Source organism: Littorina saxatilis, linkage group LG15, assembly GCF_037325665.1.
Source record: "Littorina saxatilis isolate snail1 linkage group LG15, US_GU_Lsax_2.0, whole genome shotgun sequence".
Classification (NCBI taxonomy): Eukaryota; Metazoa; Mollusca; class Gastropoda; order Littorinimorpha; family Littorinidae; genus Littorina; species Littorina saxatilis.
In genome coordinates this window covers 23,973,598-23,989,612 of record NC_090259.1, presented here as the reverse complement: position 1 = coordinate 23,989,612, position 16,015 = coordinate 23,973,598, and the positions used below count along the sequence as shown (strand labels likewise).

Genomic DNA, 16,015 nt, shown 5'->3' with positions numbered 1-16,015 from the left:
AGAGAGAGAGAGAGAGAGAGAGAGAGAGAGAGAGAGAGAGAGAGAGAGAGAGAGAGAGAGAGAGAGAGAGAGCAAGCAAGCAAGCACACACACACACACACACACACACACACACACACACATGCACACACGCAGCATAATGATTATGATGCCTGGTAGCAGTGCTGATGACAATTGAGGTGAAGATGCTTATGATTGTGTGTTGTACAGCTGGGAGGGGACTCGGACAAGGAGAACTCAGAGATGATGAGAGAGATGGAGGTGGATGATGACAGCGATGCTGACACTCTGACCGGGGAGAGTGAGGCAGGCTCCACTCCTCGTGCCACTCCCGCCGGCCCCAGGTATTCACAGCTTTCTTTACTTGTTTCCTGTTTTTTACATTTAGTCAAGTTTTGACTAAATGTTTTAACATAGAGGGGGGAATCGAGACGAGGGTCGTGGTGTATGTATGTGTGTGTGTGTGTGTGTGTGTGTGTGTGTGTGTGTGTGTGTGTGTGTGTGTGTGTGTGTGTGTGTGTGTGTGTGTGTGTGTGTGTGTGTGTGTGTGTGTAGAGCGATTCAGAGTAAACTACTGGACCGATTTTTATGAAATTTTTCATGAGAGTTCCTGGGTATGATATCCCCAGACATATTTTTCATTTTTTCGATAAATGTCTTGGATGACGTCATATTTGGCATTTTGTAAAAGTTGAGGCAGCACTGTCACACCCTCATTTTTCAATCAAATTAATTGAAATTTTACCATGCAATCTTTGACGAAGGCCGGACTTTGGTATTGCATTTCAGCTTGGAGGCTTAAAAATTAATTAATGACTTTGGTCATTAACCTCTTCACTGCCACAGTATAACAGCATTTTGGTATTGCTGTGCGCCAGGGCAAAATTTCGCTTTCTTCGGTAGGTTCACTAATCTGTTCACTGCTCGATCATTTATTGAGATATCTCTTAGATCTTTGGCATGTGTTTTGCTTATACCCTTGGCTATTATAGGATGACATGATCATTGGACTTTGTTTGTGATTGTTATAGTAAAAATTGATATTATGACCATTTTTGTCAAAAATTACAGTTTCCGGACTTACACACACACACATTGCAGCACATAAAACCACACAAAACACTGCTAAAACTGGTGTCAAACATCAGGTACTCACATTACAGCCCATAAAAGTATTCTTCTGTGTGGTAATCCATAAATCACTTCTTGTAGAGCTTCCAGAACACTGTATCGCTTGAAAACAGGTCTACGAGTTGAGGTACGACTTTCGGCCGCCATTGTGAATACATAATAGATCGGTTCTATGTCTAGGCACAGTGGTGAGTTGTCAACACGTGGTAGTAGCTTATCCGAACGGTCTATGGGAAAGAACTGTGTTTAGAACCCTTACAAGTACTTGGACAGTGGTTACCTCCCATTTAGTTTTCAGAAATGTCCTGAAATGTTGTTGACACAAATCCCACGTACGAGATACGGTTATGGGCGTACGACAAACCAAAAATGACTGTTACGGAGGGTATTTACGTGAAAGTGTCTGTGTGTATTAATTACTCTATCAGAAAAATGCGTGTTCTACTCTGTTTACTAACTCACTTCGTCTCACACAAACACAACACTCAAACTAGGCACAAAGACTGAAACACGATTACTGCCCTTTGCCCTCGTACCTATATTTAAACATCACAACAAAATATAAATATGTTACCTCTCATACAATCAACAATTCTCTTGCATTCACTGTAATAATAATGATAATAGCTTATGTAGCACGTGGAAGAATAACCGTTTCTCGATGACGTCGTCACTTGTTTCACACAATCCTTCTGTTAATCATGTTTCCTGTTAATCACAGTATCTCGTTACGCACATTTCACATGTTACGTATTCTCCAGTGGTAATTCACACTACAGTGACTACTCACAATTCAGCGGGTTCATTGCTGGATCCAATATCACGCCAATGACAGAATAATGCTCATGGTGATATGGGGTGGGGTTCCACCGGGTCCCAGAATTCCTGCGCTGCGTTACAACCTTGCGCCCACAATCAAACGATCCGTGGCGCCAAGGAGGGGATGCCAGTCTTCTTCCATCTTCCCCACAGCCGAGGGCATCCTCTCTCCCACCGGGGTGCTGTGTAAAAAGTTTATGCTACCGTAAGTCTCAACCACTCAATTCTTAGATAAACTTCTCCACAAAATAATAATTCCACTCTTACTCAATACTATTCATTCATCCGTCAACTAGCTTATGCTGTTACAGTATTACAACAGCTCATTTACAAATTACTCCATTACAAAAGAACATACAAACATTCCTTTCCAAAATGGCTGACAACAGCTCACACTTCTCCAACCCAATTCACAACATTACTTTCACAGTTATTTCACAAGTCAAGATTACTGAGTAAAATACAATTCAATAAATACCTGTATATTCACAGCATTGAATCACAACTGATTCATCCAAAACATGAGTCGTATAACATTCGACCTCAATGTCCTCTGAGCAGCATTCTGAATAAACGTGGAGACACGAACAGAGACGTCTGACTGCCCCCACTTCCAGCAATGTTCTGGTTAAACACAACCAATATGGCTACCTCCCTGTTAGCAATCTCCTCTCTCATTGGTCAATCCTAAAACCCAGTAACCAATGAAAATATAGTTTGCAAAATCAGATCACCCCATTTCAACAGGTGATACTACCGTCACGCAGTCAAGCCATGCGAACCAAAAGTACGGCTAGCTAATCTGTACATATTTGTTAAACAATTTTTAGACTGAACTATGTACAAATCCATTTGTCACAATGACCAGTTGACCACGTATTACATATGGGGTGGGCAGTGAAGGGGTTAATAATCTGAAAATTGTAATTAAAATTATTTTTTTATGAGACGATCCAAAATTACGTTTATCGTATTCTTCATCATTTTCTGATTCCAAAAACATATAAATATGTTATATTCGGATTAAAAACAAGCTCTAAAAATTAAAAATATAAAAGTTATGATTAAAATTAAATTTCCGAAATCGATTTAAAAACAATTTCATCTTATTCCTTGTCCGTTCTTGATTCCAAAAAACATATAGATATGATCTGTTTGGATTAAAAACACGTTCAAAAGAGTTAAAAAGAATAGAGATATAGAAAAGCGTGCTATCCTCCTCAGCGCAACTGCTACCGCGCTTTTCTGGATTGTTAATTTCACTGCCTTTGCCATGAGCGGTGTACGAGTGTACGGTCTTGCGGAAATAATGAAATGCGTTCAGTTTCATTCTGTGAGTTCGACTGAGCTTGACTAAATGTTGTATTTTCGCCTTACGTGCCTTGTTTTTCTCTGCTTCTTCCTCTGCTAGGTGGTTTTATTAATTTTATTTTAACTTTTGTTGTTGGAATTTCTGGCTGCCTAGGCGTGGAATGTTTTGTGGATTAATCATTATTGGCTTGTTTTATCTCATTGTTTGTATGTTTTTGTTTTATTTGTTTATTTACATATGCAGATCTGTCTGGGGGGGGGGGGGGAGGTGGATTGTGTGTGTTGTGGTGTGTGCGTATGTGTGCTTTTGTTGTCTGTGTGTGTGTTGTGTGTGGGTGCGTGTGTACGTGTGTGTGTGGTAAGAAAGTCAAAGTAACAAGACTTGCTTGAACCACATTTCTGTCTGTCCTGCTCCTGTCTCTCTATCCCCCCCCCCCCCCCCCCCCCCCCCCCCCCCGTCTCTCTATCCCCCCCCCCCTCCCTCCCATAACTGACCCGTATTCCTGTCTCTACACCTACTCAACCCCCTTTCCTTACCACCAGTCAGTTTATTAATTCATCAACCTTTGCTTTCAGGGAGGATGCGACTGCAAGGCCTCACAACGTCGAGGACCAGAGCAACGTTCGCCCGCACAACGACCACAGACTGGATACCACCAACACCCTCACAGCCCCCATCACCACCACCAACCCCCACTCACTACCTACCTCAGTGCCGCCCTCTGGTGGCACCACCATCGAGTTTCAGGGGAAGAAACTCAATCTTGACGTGAACACTGTGCTGTCGCGCTTCTCTCAGGTGCTCAACCAGCGACAAGGGGGCGGTGGAATACCGGGGGTGGAGGGGGGTGCGATAGGGGGGACGGGGGTTGGGCTGTCAGCGTCGGAGAGATCCAGGCAGGACCGTCTGCAGGCGCTCAAGTCCTCGGCCAAAACTCTGCAGAACAAGATCGCCACTGCCACCACCGAGATCAATCACAGGCCAGGTCAGTGTTTTCGGAGAGAAAAAAATCTTCAGCTTTTACCCCCTTCCTTGTTAATTCAGTGGAACCTCTCTTTAGGGCCTCTCCCAATTACTGGCAACCATGTTATAATGTTCAGCTATGTGTCCTTTTTCTTTTCAACTTCATACATTGATGTTGTATTTTTGACAGATGAATCCAGGTTTGATTTGATGTTTAAAAAAGTCGGTCAGGTGTACTGGTTGTAAAATCACTGATGAATTTATTTTACAATTTAAACAATTAAAAAAAAGACACCCCAAAAATTCAAGTGTCATCTGAGTCTTGCATTGTGCAAGGCTATGCTGAGGTTTTTGGTCACAGTAGTTTAATTTCATCAGAACGTAAGATATTATTCAGCGCTTTGAGCAGGGTTAAACCCTGGATACATGCGCTATAATAATAATAATAATGCAAACTTTTATAGCGCTATTCTAGAAAAATGTCTACTCTTAGCGCTTTACAATACATACATCGACCAAGCATACTATACACGCACAGGCAAAGAAACCGACCAAACATAACCAACAAACTATACATGCACAGGCAAAGAAAACGACCAAACATACAATACACGCACAGGCAAAGATAACGACCAAACATAAACAAACATACTATGACCAAACATAACCAACATACTATACGCGCGCAGGCAAAGAGAACAATCAGCACATGTAATAATTACTGACAACTAATAATGCAGGCATACAATGACAGTCCAATACACAGCCTAAGCACAAGAACCACAGTAGGCTTCTATATAAAAACGTGTCAACGGTACTATTTACACACACACAAACAGTGCTGACACAAAGCGCAGAAAATATATATACACGTTATTTTAGGCACTAGGTAGGGGGTGAGGTGGGGCGGGATGGGGTGGGTGGGGAGATGCTGGAGGGGAAATCACTTGCGCTATATAAATATTATTATTATTATTATTATTATTATTATTATTATTATTATTACTACATGTATTAGCAGTAAGATTTTGTCATTTGAATTGTGCTATTTTTCCACTCTCGGTAACCATCTGTTTCTTGTTCCAGACACCCACATAGAGGATGCAGGTGACTCCAGCCCCGAGGTGGAGTTTGTCCCGCGCTACGATCGGATCGCAGGCTCTCGTGACAACTACAATGTGTTCACTTTCAACTTGCCAGGTGCTCAGAACGTGACCATTCGGCCAGCCAGTAGCGACAAAACCCCTGCTGCTACGGCGGGGGCCCGAACCGTGTCGCAGTCACAGAGAGACAGCGTTGGCGCCACTTTGCCCAGAGCCGGTGCACTGACTGTTACTGGACTCAATCAGGTGAGAGTGAAGGGAGGGGTGGGGGTGAAAGAAAAGCAGGGTCTCAGAGAGGGGCAGTGTTAGCGCAACTTTGTTCCGGAGCTGGTGCAGTCCACTTGATTATGTAAGGAAGAAGTGAAGAGAGAAATGGGGGAAGTTGGTGTTGGGGGGGGGGGGGGGGGGGGGGGGAGAGGAGGGGAGAAAGGCAGGCATGCCTCTAGACAGAAAGAGGGGGTGGTGCCCCCAACAATGTATGCAATTTTTGAGTCACTTGAGAAGAAGTGACTATGTAATCGGTCAGTGTTAGTCTGTCCGGCCGGCCGGCCGTCCGTAGACACCACCTTAACGTTGGACTTTTCTCGGAAACTATCAAAGCGATCGGGCTCATATTTTGTTTAGTCGTGACCTCCAATGACCTCTACACTTTAACGATGGTTTCGTTGACCTTTGACCTTTTTCAAGGTCACAGGTCAGCGTCAAAGGAAAAATTAGACATTTTATATCTTTGACAAAGTTCATCGGATGTGATTGAAACTTTGTAGGATTATTCTTTACATCAAAGTATTTACATCTGTAGCCTTTTACGAACGTTATCAGAAAAACAAGGGAGATAACTAGCCTTTTCTGTTCGGCAACACACAACTTAACGTTGGGCTTTTCTCGGAAACTATAAAAGTGACCGGGCTCAAATTTTATGTGAACGTGACTCATTGTGTTGTGAATAGCAATTTCTTCCTGTCCATCTGATGCCTCATATAATATTCAGAACTGCGAAAGTGACTCGATCGAGCGTTTGCTCTTCTTGTTGTGAATTAGAACAAGATACAGTTTATCATTATTTGTGGCAATGTGAACATGTTCCGGTTTTTTGGACTGAGTTTGAAAAATGTCTGAAAGAAAATTGTTATAACTGTGACAGACTCAGACTTACACCAACATGCACTGGTATTATTGAACCATGAAAACCACATGAAAATAGACGCTGGTTTTGATTATATTTTATTAACGGCAAAGTTTTTTGTTTACAAATGCAGAATAAACAAAATTCGTCCCCACATGCAAATATTTTTAAGAGAATTATATAATTTGAACCAAATTGATGAATATGCTCACCATATTCTCATGAAACAGACTCAGTTTATTAAAAAATGGATTCCGTATCAACAGCTAGTAACGGTTGGATAAAGACCAGTGATGTACATTATTACAATAGTCAATGTATTCCTCTGATTTTCGGGACGTGCTCTGAAAATGTACGAAGTAACTGAATACCACTTGTGTGTTCAGCTCTGTCATTGCTGTGACTTATCAGTGACAATGCTTTTGAATGTGTCATTATAAATCTGTGCTTGCCTGAATACAAAATTGTTGAAGAAAAAAAAAGAGATAAATTTTGAAAAGAAAATACTCCCTGCCTACCTATAAATGACGTGCCAGTTTGCCATCATATCTGGATGAAAGATATCATTCACTCAATGTATGATTTAGCATCAAAGAGCTGTCGGGGTATTATCAATCAATATTACTGTTTGTCCATGCACGTGTGCTTTCAGCCGTGTGACGAAGACGACAGTGTGACGGAGACATCAACGTTCAGCGAAGTGACCGTCGCAGATGACTGGGCAGCCCAAACGCCCAAACGCAAACCTGAGGTAGCTTTTCACTGTTGTAGTTAGCTTGTTTCTGTGTGTGTGTGTGTAGGGTATGTGTATGGGGTGCGCTCATTTGATTAGTTTGTTTTGATTGAGTGTTTGATAGGACATTCTGCCAATGTAACACCCCTTTTCAGGCCTCCAAAAATTGGAAAAAATCAGGTCTGAAAAAGGAGGGAGTCTTAAAATGGGGGTAATTTTACAAAGGTTATGAACAGAGAGTCTGATAAAACAAGGTCTTTAACAGGAGGGAACCCCCCGCGGGTTAGGGGGAAGAATTTACCCGATGCTCCCCAGCATGTCGTAAGAGGCGACTAACGGATTCTGTTTCTCCTTTTACCCTTGTTAAGTGTTTCTTGTATAGAATATAGTCAATGTTTGTAAAGATTTTAGTCAAGCAGTATGTTAGAAATGTTAAGTCCTTTGTACTGGAAACTTGCATTCTCCCAGTAAGGTCATATATTGTACTACGTTGCAAGCCCCTGGAGCAAATTTTTGATTAGTGCTTTTGTGAACAAGAAACAATTAACAAGTGGCTCTATCCCATCTCCCCCCCTTTCCCCGTCGCGATATAATCTTCGTGGTTGAGAACGACGTTAAACACCAAATAAAGAAAGAAAGAAAAGGAGGGAGTCTTTAATTGGGGGGTCTTAAAAGGGGGGGTTCCACTGTATCGTACCTTTCAAATGCCTGAGCCACCTGATTATTCTGAAGGTAGGTTTTGCTCCTCTGCGCATTACATTGTGCAGTATCGCATTATTGTGTCATGCATTATATCCGCAGGGCATTAGCAGAGACTAAAATATGTTAGTTGAAAAAAATTTCCAGTCTCTTGTTTATTTTAAGGCATGTTCATGTTCTTTTGTGATGTTGCAGCATACACAGCAGTTTATTATTAATCAAATCCTGCTGATATCATAATTGACCAACCAACAAATGTTACTGGTATAAAAAGTACCAATCAACATAATCTCACTCCGATTGTCCTGTTACATACAGCTTGTTATTAGAGCTTTGACAAATTGTTCTGTTTCGAAATTTTTGTTCAGCTCATTCCAAAAGACAGTACCAAAATAGTACAGCGGAACCCCCTCTAAAAATCTGAGAAAAACAGGTCTTAAAAAGGAGGGAGTCTTAAAATGGGGGTAATTTTACAGAGGTTATGAACAGAAAGTCTGAAAAAACAAGGTCTTAAAAAGGAGGGAGTCTTAAAATGGGGGTAATTTTACAGAGGTTATGAACAGAAAGTCTGAAAAAACAAGGTCTTAAAAAGGAGGGAGTCTTAGATTGGGGGTAATTTTACAGAGGTTATGAACAGAAAGTCTGAAAAAACAAGGTCTTAAAAAGGAGGGAGTCTTAGAATTTGGGTAATTTTACAGAGGTTATGAACAGAAAGTCTGAAAAAACAAGGTCTTAAAAAGGAGGGAGTCTTAAAATGGGGGTAATTTTACAGAGGTTATGAACAGAAAGTCTGAAAAAACAAGGTCTTAAAAAGGAGGGAGTCTTAAAATGGGGGTAATTTTACAGAGGTTATGAACAGAAAGTCTGAAAAAACAAGGTCTTAAAAAGGAGGCAGTCTTAGATTGGGGGTAATTTTACAGAGGTTATGAACAGAAAGTCTGAAAAAACAAGGTCTTAAAAAGGAGGGAGTCTTAAAATGGGTGTAATGTTACAGAGGTTATGAACAGAAGGTCTGAAAAAACATGGACTTAAAAAGGAGGGAGTCTTAAAATAGGGATAATTTTACAGAGGTTATAAACAGAAAGTCTGAAAAAACAAGGTCTTAAAAAGGAGGGAGTCTTAAAATGGGGGTAATTTTACAGAGGTTATGAACAGAAAGTCTGAAAAAACAAGGTCTTAAAAAGGAGGGAGTCTTAAAATGGGGGTAATTTTACAGAGGTTATGAACAGAAAGTCTGAAAAAACAAGGTCTTAAAAAGGAGGGAGTCTTAAATTGGGGGGGTCTTAAAAGGGGGGTTCCACTGTATCAATGTTGTTATGATGCTGCGTTACAGGCAGGGCGTAACGGCACCACACCGGCGCCAGAAACTGGAGCCTTCAGCGGCGTGCAGTACAGGGCTCCTGCCCCCGGCCCCACCCTTCGCTGGGAGAACCCTCACTCTGACCCCTACAGTGTGCTCAATGTCTTCTCCAGGAACCAACGATATGTCAAAGGTACGCCAGTCACAAAATCACATCAAGTTCAAAACAAGTTGAATCATCAGTTTCAGTTGTGACATGCTTGTCATCATTGTGACACACACACAAGCAGGAGACTTCTTCTTCTTCTTCGTTCATTGGCTGAAAATCCCATGTTCACTTATGATCATGCACGTAAAAGTGCATGATCGTTTTTACTCTGCCATTCAGGCAGTCATACGCCACTTTTGGGGGAATGCAGGAATCTTTTTCCTTCTCCCAGAGACTTTTGTCAGAAGTTAGCCAGTTTCCCTGATCTGCTTTGTGTGAATATGGCCCAGAATCAGTTATTTTGAAGAAATCACCAACCTTCAGTTTTTGACTCACATGCGAAGCAAAAGTGAGTCTATGTACTCACCCGAGTCGTCCGTCCGGCCGGCCGGCCGTCCGGAAAACTTTAACATTGGATATTTCTTGGACACTATTCAGTCTATCAGTACCAAATTTGGCAAGATGGTGTATGATGACAAGGCCCCAAAAAACATACATAGCATCTTGACCTTGCTTCAAGGTCAAGGTCGCAGGGGCCATAAATGTTGTCTAAAAAACAGCTATTTTTCACATTTTTCCCATTTTCTCTGAAGTTTTTGAGATTGAATACCTCACCTATATATGATATATAGGGCAAAGTAAGCCCCATCTTTTGATACCAGTTTGGTTTAGCTTGCTTCAAGGTCAAGGTCACAGGAGCTCTTCAAAGTTGGATTGTATACATATTTTGAAGTGACCTTGACCCTGAACTATGGAAGATAACTGTTTCAAACTTAAAAATTATGTGGGGCACATGTTATGCTTTCATCATGAGACACATTTGGTCACATATGATCAAGGTCAAGGTCACTTTGACCCTTATGAAATGTGACCAAAATAAGGTAGTGAACCACTAAAAGTGACCATATCTCATGGTAGAAAGAGCCAATAAGCACCATTGTACTTCCTATGTCTTGAATTAACAGCTTTGTGTTGCATGACCTTGGATGACCTTGACCTTGGGTCAAGGTCACATGTATTTTGGTAGGAAAAATGTGTAAAGCAGTTCTTAGTGTATGATGTCATTGCTAGGTTTAGTTATTTGACCTTGACCCTGAAGGTCAAGGTCATGTCAAGGTCAAGCATGTGAGTCGTATGGGCTTTGCCCTTCTTGTATGTATTGCAAAAAAAAAAAAAAAAAAAAAAAAAAGTAAGGAGATAAGAAAAGCTAAATTGTCTGGCGTTCCAGTCAGTAAATGTTCACATGTGGAATTTGGGGGCCCGGTAGCTCATTTAGTAGAGCACTGGACTTGTGATCCGAGGGTCACGGATTCGAATCCGGGCCGGGACGGACACGGGTCAACGTTATGTGCAGACTCAGTCAGAGACGGTATCCATGTTCCACCACTGTGGCACGTAAAAGACCTCGGTCATTCTGCCATACGTACAGGTGGCTGATTACACTTTAACACGCGCACACCTGGGTAGCATGACTCTGTTGCTGCTAGCTTTCCACTGGGAGAAAGCGACCCGAATTTCTAAGCAATTGGACAATAAAGTTATGAAAATGAATATTTCCACCACCTTTTGTTCCAGCCCCAGGACGCCCCGACAGACAGAGCGCCCGAGACAGGGACACTCACCCTCAGTCCAACAGCACACAGCTCAAGGATCCCAAAATGACCTCCTCCCAGCAGGTCGTCTTTGGCCAGACGCTCGAAGGTCATCCCATGATGACACGCACGACTTACACGCGTGTGGAAGCCACACTGCAAGATCGTAGCCAGGCGTCACAGCCGTCTGCATCAGGCAGGACAAGAGCCACGAGGTAAGGGGTTTGAATCTTGTTGGGGAGGAGGTATGAGAATACAGTGGAACCCCCCTTTTAAAACCTACAAAATTGCGAGAAAATCGGGTCTTGAAAAGGAGGGAGTCTTAAAATGGAGGTAAATGTACTGAGGTCATGCAAAGAAAGTCTGAAAAAGGAGGAAGTCTTAAATCGGGGGTCTTAAAAAAGGGGGGGGGGGGGGGGTCCACTGTAGTGGTGATGATGATAGTCTAGAGCCACTATTTCTCTCCCTCTCTCTCTCCATTTGCCTTTGTGACTGTCTTCTGTCTTTATATTTGTTCCTCTGTGTGCATTTGTACACATTCCTTTGCTTACCTAACTACAGAACTGTGCACTTGTTTTAGCCGTCAAGACAGCTTCTGTAATAGTGCTGACATGTCCTGTCAATATGAGGCTTATATCGCGCGTATTCCATGGGTACAGTTCTAAGCGCAGGGATTTTTTTATTTTTATTTTATGCAATTTATATCGCGCACATATTCAAGGCGCAGGGATTTATTAATATGCTGTGTGAGATGGAATTTTTTTACACAATACATCACGCATTCACATCGGCCAGCAGATCGCAGCCATTTCGGCGCATATCCTACTTTTCACGGCCTATTATTCCAAGTCACACGGGTATTTTGGTGGACATTTTTATCTATGCCTATACAATTTTGCCAGGAAAGACCCTTTTGTCAATCGTGGGATCTTTAACGTGCACACCCCAATGTAGTGTACACGAAGGGACCTTTTCTGATATGAAGCTATTCAAGCATTTTCTTATCCTTATATACAATAGTAGCTCAAATGTTTTCATCTTTTGATAAGATAGAGAAGTATTGATTTGTAGAACAAAAAGATAGTGTCTGAACACTGCAATTATAGAGTACCATGATTTTAGTTTGTAGTAATGTTATTTATCTGAAGTGTTCTGATTATTTGATAGCAGCTTGTAAAACAGTTTCTCTTGCTTGTACATAGGTGGTTTCTTGTAGCGCAGGATTTCTTGCTTATAGAGTTTTTCTATTCCTTCTTTCTCTGCAAAAGATCTGAGGATAGATCTGAAAGACTTCACCAACATTCCTTCCCTTCCAGACATCGCTCCACATCCGACGATACTTTGGAGAGGTAAGCTTTTTGACGCAGGTTTGGATGGCAAGAGCAGAACATGGAAGGATCAGCAGTGATTTTGTATTTGATCTCTAACAGCCATAGCAACATTTCATAGTAGCATGTAGGTCTGTAGCAATGACAACCTTACTAGCGTCTGTTGGTTTCGTAGACTTAGTTTGAGTTAGTTCTGAGTTATTTTTGTTTCTTTGCACCTATTCAGAATTTTGTTCTTGAAGTCTGTGGTTGTTAATGTCGGGTCTTAGCTTTACAAAATATTCCCTACAGGTAGTGATAGTAGACAACGTTGACCATGAACAGATTCCAGTAAACCCATCTCTCATATATTTGTATCAGTTCCAGTATCTTCCTGTGGTGTAGTGATATACTTTTAAATCAATACTCAGTAACAAATCAACCAAAACAAAAGGGGGGAGGGGGAGAGGGAGATGTAAATAGAATGAGATCTTTATTTTCTCCTTGCTCTCTCAGTGACGATGATGTCACACCCAAAGCTGTCTCAAGCCGTCAGACGACAAAGAAGTCAGCCATTGGGTTCAGACGTCAGGTGTCAGACACGGGGCAGGAAACAGATGTCTCACAGCTCAGCGAAGATGAACCTCGCGTTTCTCTCAGGGTAAGTAATAGAGTGTTTTTTCTGCACTAAGTTTATGCATACAGAAAGTGCACACTCAAGTTCTGGACCTGATAATGAATTTTGTAATGAGGTTTGTTTTTGAAATCCGTTTCAGATCTCCTGTCTTTGGGGCCCAAGCCCTGTCAAAAATCTTTATGTGATGGAGAAATGTTTGAGCACATGAACAAAGGAGAGTTTATGGCACATTGAGGTGCGCAGACGACAGATTTTCATACAGAAATGTCAAGGAATGGACAGCAGAACTCCGGCACTCTTAAATGTTGTCGGAGTGAGAAATAAAGGCAGCTGAATTACTTTCAGGGTGGATTGCTTATTGAGTCCCAAAACCTGTAATCATCTTGTTGCAATGCAGGAAAGTGTTAAAACTGCCAAATGACAAATTTCCAACCAAAGTTTAAAGTTAGATAACAGAGCTCATGCACTCCCAGATTTTGCTGGAGAGAGTAAGAAACAAAAGCAGCCAGAATTTATATTGATAAAAAATGCTTATCATGTCCCCAGAACTACGATCGTCCCATTGTTGTGGACACCACCCAAGACGAGCCAGCGGAGGCCCGATGGTCCCCGGCCGCACTGGAACGTCAGATGGCCGCTGAGCTGGCTCGCCTGGAAAGTCTTGAGGATTCCATTCGCCAGCTGTCCAGCGCTGAGCGAACACGAGCTGTGGCCTTGGCTCAGCAGGAGACGGTGTCTGTCGCTCAAGTTCTGAAGGTAAGAGGGAAGTCTGGGTAATGTGTTTTTGTGTTAGGTTTAGGCAGCAGGGGGTGGTGGTAGGCATTTGTGTTGTTATTTATCATCTTTCCCTTATTGTCCTGACGTTCTAGGTTTGCTACAGGACTGTGAATCTAATGAAACAGACTGTGTGATGAAGTGACTGTGTAAACTGTCTAGCTTTTGGGGAGGAAAACAATCTGTTATACATGCACACGCATTAAATCTAGAATTGCAGTGTCTTTAGCTGTTTCTCTCATTTACAGGTTGATTGGTACTTTATGTTTATGTTCCATGTTTCCATGTTTAGACTAAAATCTGTCACTAAAGATAGCTTCAGCATTTGGTACATGTAGTAGTTCCCGTTTTACAGAAGTGTTGTCTGTAAAGGGATTGAATTGCACTTCGGCCTACCTTGAACAACAGATGACAATGAGCAAACCTTGAGGCATCTGTGTCCCCTGACTTAGCAAAAGGTCTTATCATTATGTTGTAACATTGTCCCTTGTGCTCAATGATATACAATACCGATACATGCACAGCCTAGCCGTGACCTTACGATTAATTTTCTCCTGCTGATATGCCGAAGTCACCGAAACAATCTTTGTTCTCGAAATTCTTTGTCAGTTTTTTTGAGACATGCAGGAGAAGAGACAGAATCTTTACCTGACGCCATCATTCGCATTATGAAGTCTTCTCGAACTGTGTTTCGCTTTTGACGCCTGAGGTTTTACTTTGGAAGAGAGAGTTAGGAAGAGACGTCTTGGTTTTAGTGTAATTTTTTTTAGTGCAATTCTTATTCTTAGTAAATGTGATGTATTTTATGTCTGTAACCGCCAGACACTGCATGGCAATTTTCCTTGTTTTTATAAGGACAGTACAATTTTGAGGCTTGAGTGGTTTGTCTTCAACTGACTGACATGATGTAATCTCCCCAGGCCAGACAGCAGGAGCACAGTGCAGAACTGAGGACGTTACAGCTGCAGGTGCAGGAGGAGAGACTGGCGTCGGCTCAGCAGCTTCAGCAACAGCTCAACATGAGCAAGGGGGTGCAGGCGCCAGCCTCCGACATGTCTCTTCTCTCCTCCATACAGGCCAACAGGCAGCCAGGTTAGTTTCTTCCCAGTCAACTTTCTCCCCTTTCCTGCCTTCTTCCGCCTTAAGCCTGGCCTTAACTGGTCAAAGTCGACTACGCGAAGTATACTTTGCCAAGCTGGCCGCACCAAGCTTTAGCACTGAGTTTTGGGTAAAAAGACTTCGCAAAGTATACTTTGCCAAGCTGGCCGCACCAAGCTTTAGCACTGAGTTTTGGGTAAAACGACTTCGCAAAGTATACTTTGCCAAGCTGGCCGCACCAAGCTTTAGCACTGAGTTTTGGGTAAAACGACTTCGCAAAGTATACTTTGCCAAGCGGGCCGCACCAAGCTTTAGCACTGAGTTTTGGGTAAAAAGACTTCAGGCTCAACTAAGGACCGCCTTTACAGTCTTTTCACAAAGAACCCCTCTTCAAAATAGTAGCAGTGTAAGAGCATGTTCTTGTCATCAACTGAGATGTGTAGGTCGATAATGTAGGAGTAAGCAAATTTGTGTGCACACATTCACAGGCTCTTGCAAACAACAGCATTTGAGAAACATGCTTTTGACTTGTTGCTCTCTCTTGCCAATGCGTGTGAGCTTGTGTGTGTGAGCTTTGATCCGCATTCACAGTACTTAAAAACTGCATTGGTTTAAAAAAAAGAAAAAGAATTTGAATAAAAAATAAATAGAGGAAAGAAAACGTATCTTCATCATACAAGTTCCTTACATTTACATGCAAGTTTCTTGACCATTGCGTTGACAGGCAACAGAACACTGCTTGTGCCAGCAGAGAACCGTCGTCCTGACACCAAGGCGACCTCACCTTCACCTCGCTCTGGAGGTCGCGACGACACAGAGTATTCAGAGACCTTCACCAAGTCTGCCTCCTCAGCGTCTCCCTCTCGCTCAGCTGTCACACGATCACCTACCACCAGGTCAAAGTAAGGAGTTGCTTTCTTTCTCTTTGTTAGTGAATGTGCACAAAAAAGAGGGGGCAAAGGGAGAGAGTGTGTGTGTGTGTGTGTGTGTGTGTGTGTGTGTGTGTGTGTGTGTGTGTGTGTGTGTGTGTGTGTGTGTGTGTGTGTGTGTGTGTGTGTGTGAAGAAGGGGGGAGGGGACAGAGCGTGTGTTTGGTTTTTATTTTCTTTCTTTTTCCTTTTGATGTTCTGTTCTTTCAAACAGCAATTGAAAATGTCTGACCTCTATTGGAACTTTTGAAGTTGTAAACATCAGGAAACAGAGTAACCAGGGTT

General features: G+C 42.2%; 1 protein-coding gene across 1 annotated transcript in view; it reads left to right on the top strand.

The window, feature by feature from the left end:
- Positions 1–16,015, top strand: part of LOC138947963 (centrosome-associated protein 350-like) — a 166,629-nt gene that overhangs the window by 125,040 nt on the left and 25,574 nt on the right. Inside the window, exons 15-25 of the mRNA XM_070319486.1 lie at positions 211–344; positions 3,838–4,247; positions 5,312–5,574; positions 7,107–7,205; positions 9,220–9,379; positions 10,970–11,201; positions 12,255–12,335; positions 12,810–12,954; positions 13,477–13,686; positions 14,625–14,796; positions 15,527–15,704. Coding sequence (XP_070175587.1) covers positions 211–344; positions 3,838–4,247; positions 5,312–5,574; positions 7,107–7,205; positions 9,220–9,379; positions 10,970–11,201; positions 12,255–12,335; positions 12,810–12,954; positions 13,477–13,686; positions 14,625–14,796; positions 15,527–15,704 — 2,084 coding nt within the window. The remainder of the gene's footprint in view (positions 1–210; positions 345–3,837; positions 4,248–5,311; positions 5,575–7,106; positions 7,206–9,219; positions 9,380–10,969; positions 11,202–12,254; positions 12,336–12,809; positions 12,955–13,476; positions 13,687–14,624; positions 14,797–15,526; positions 15,705–16,015) is intronic.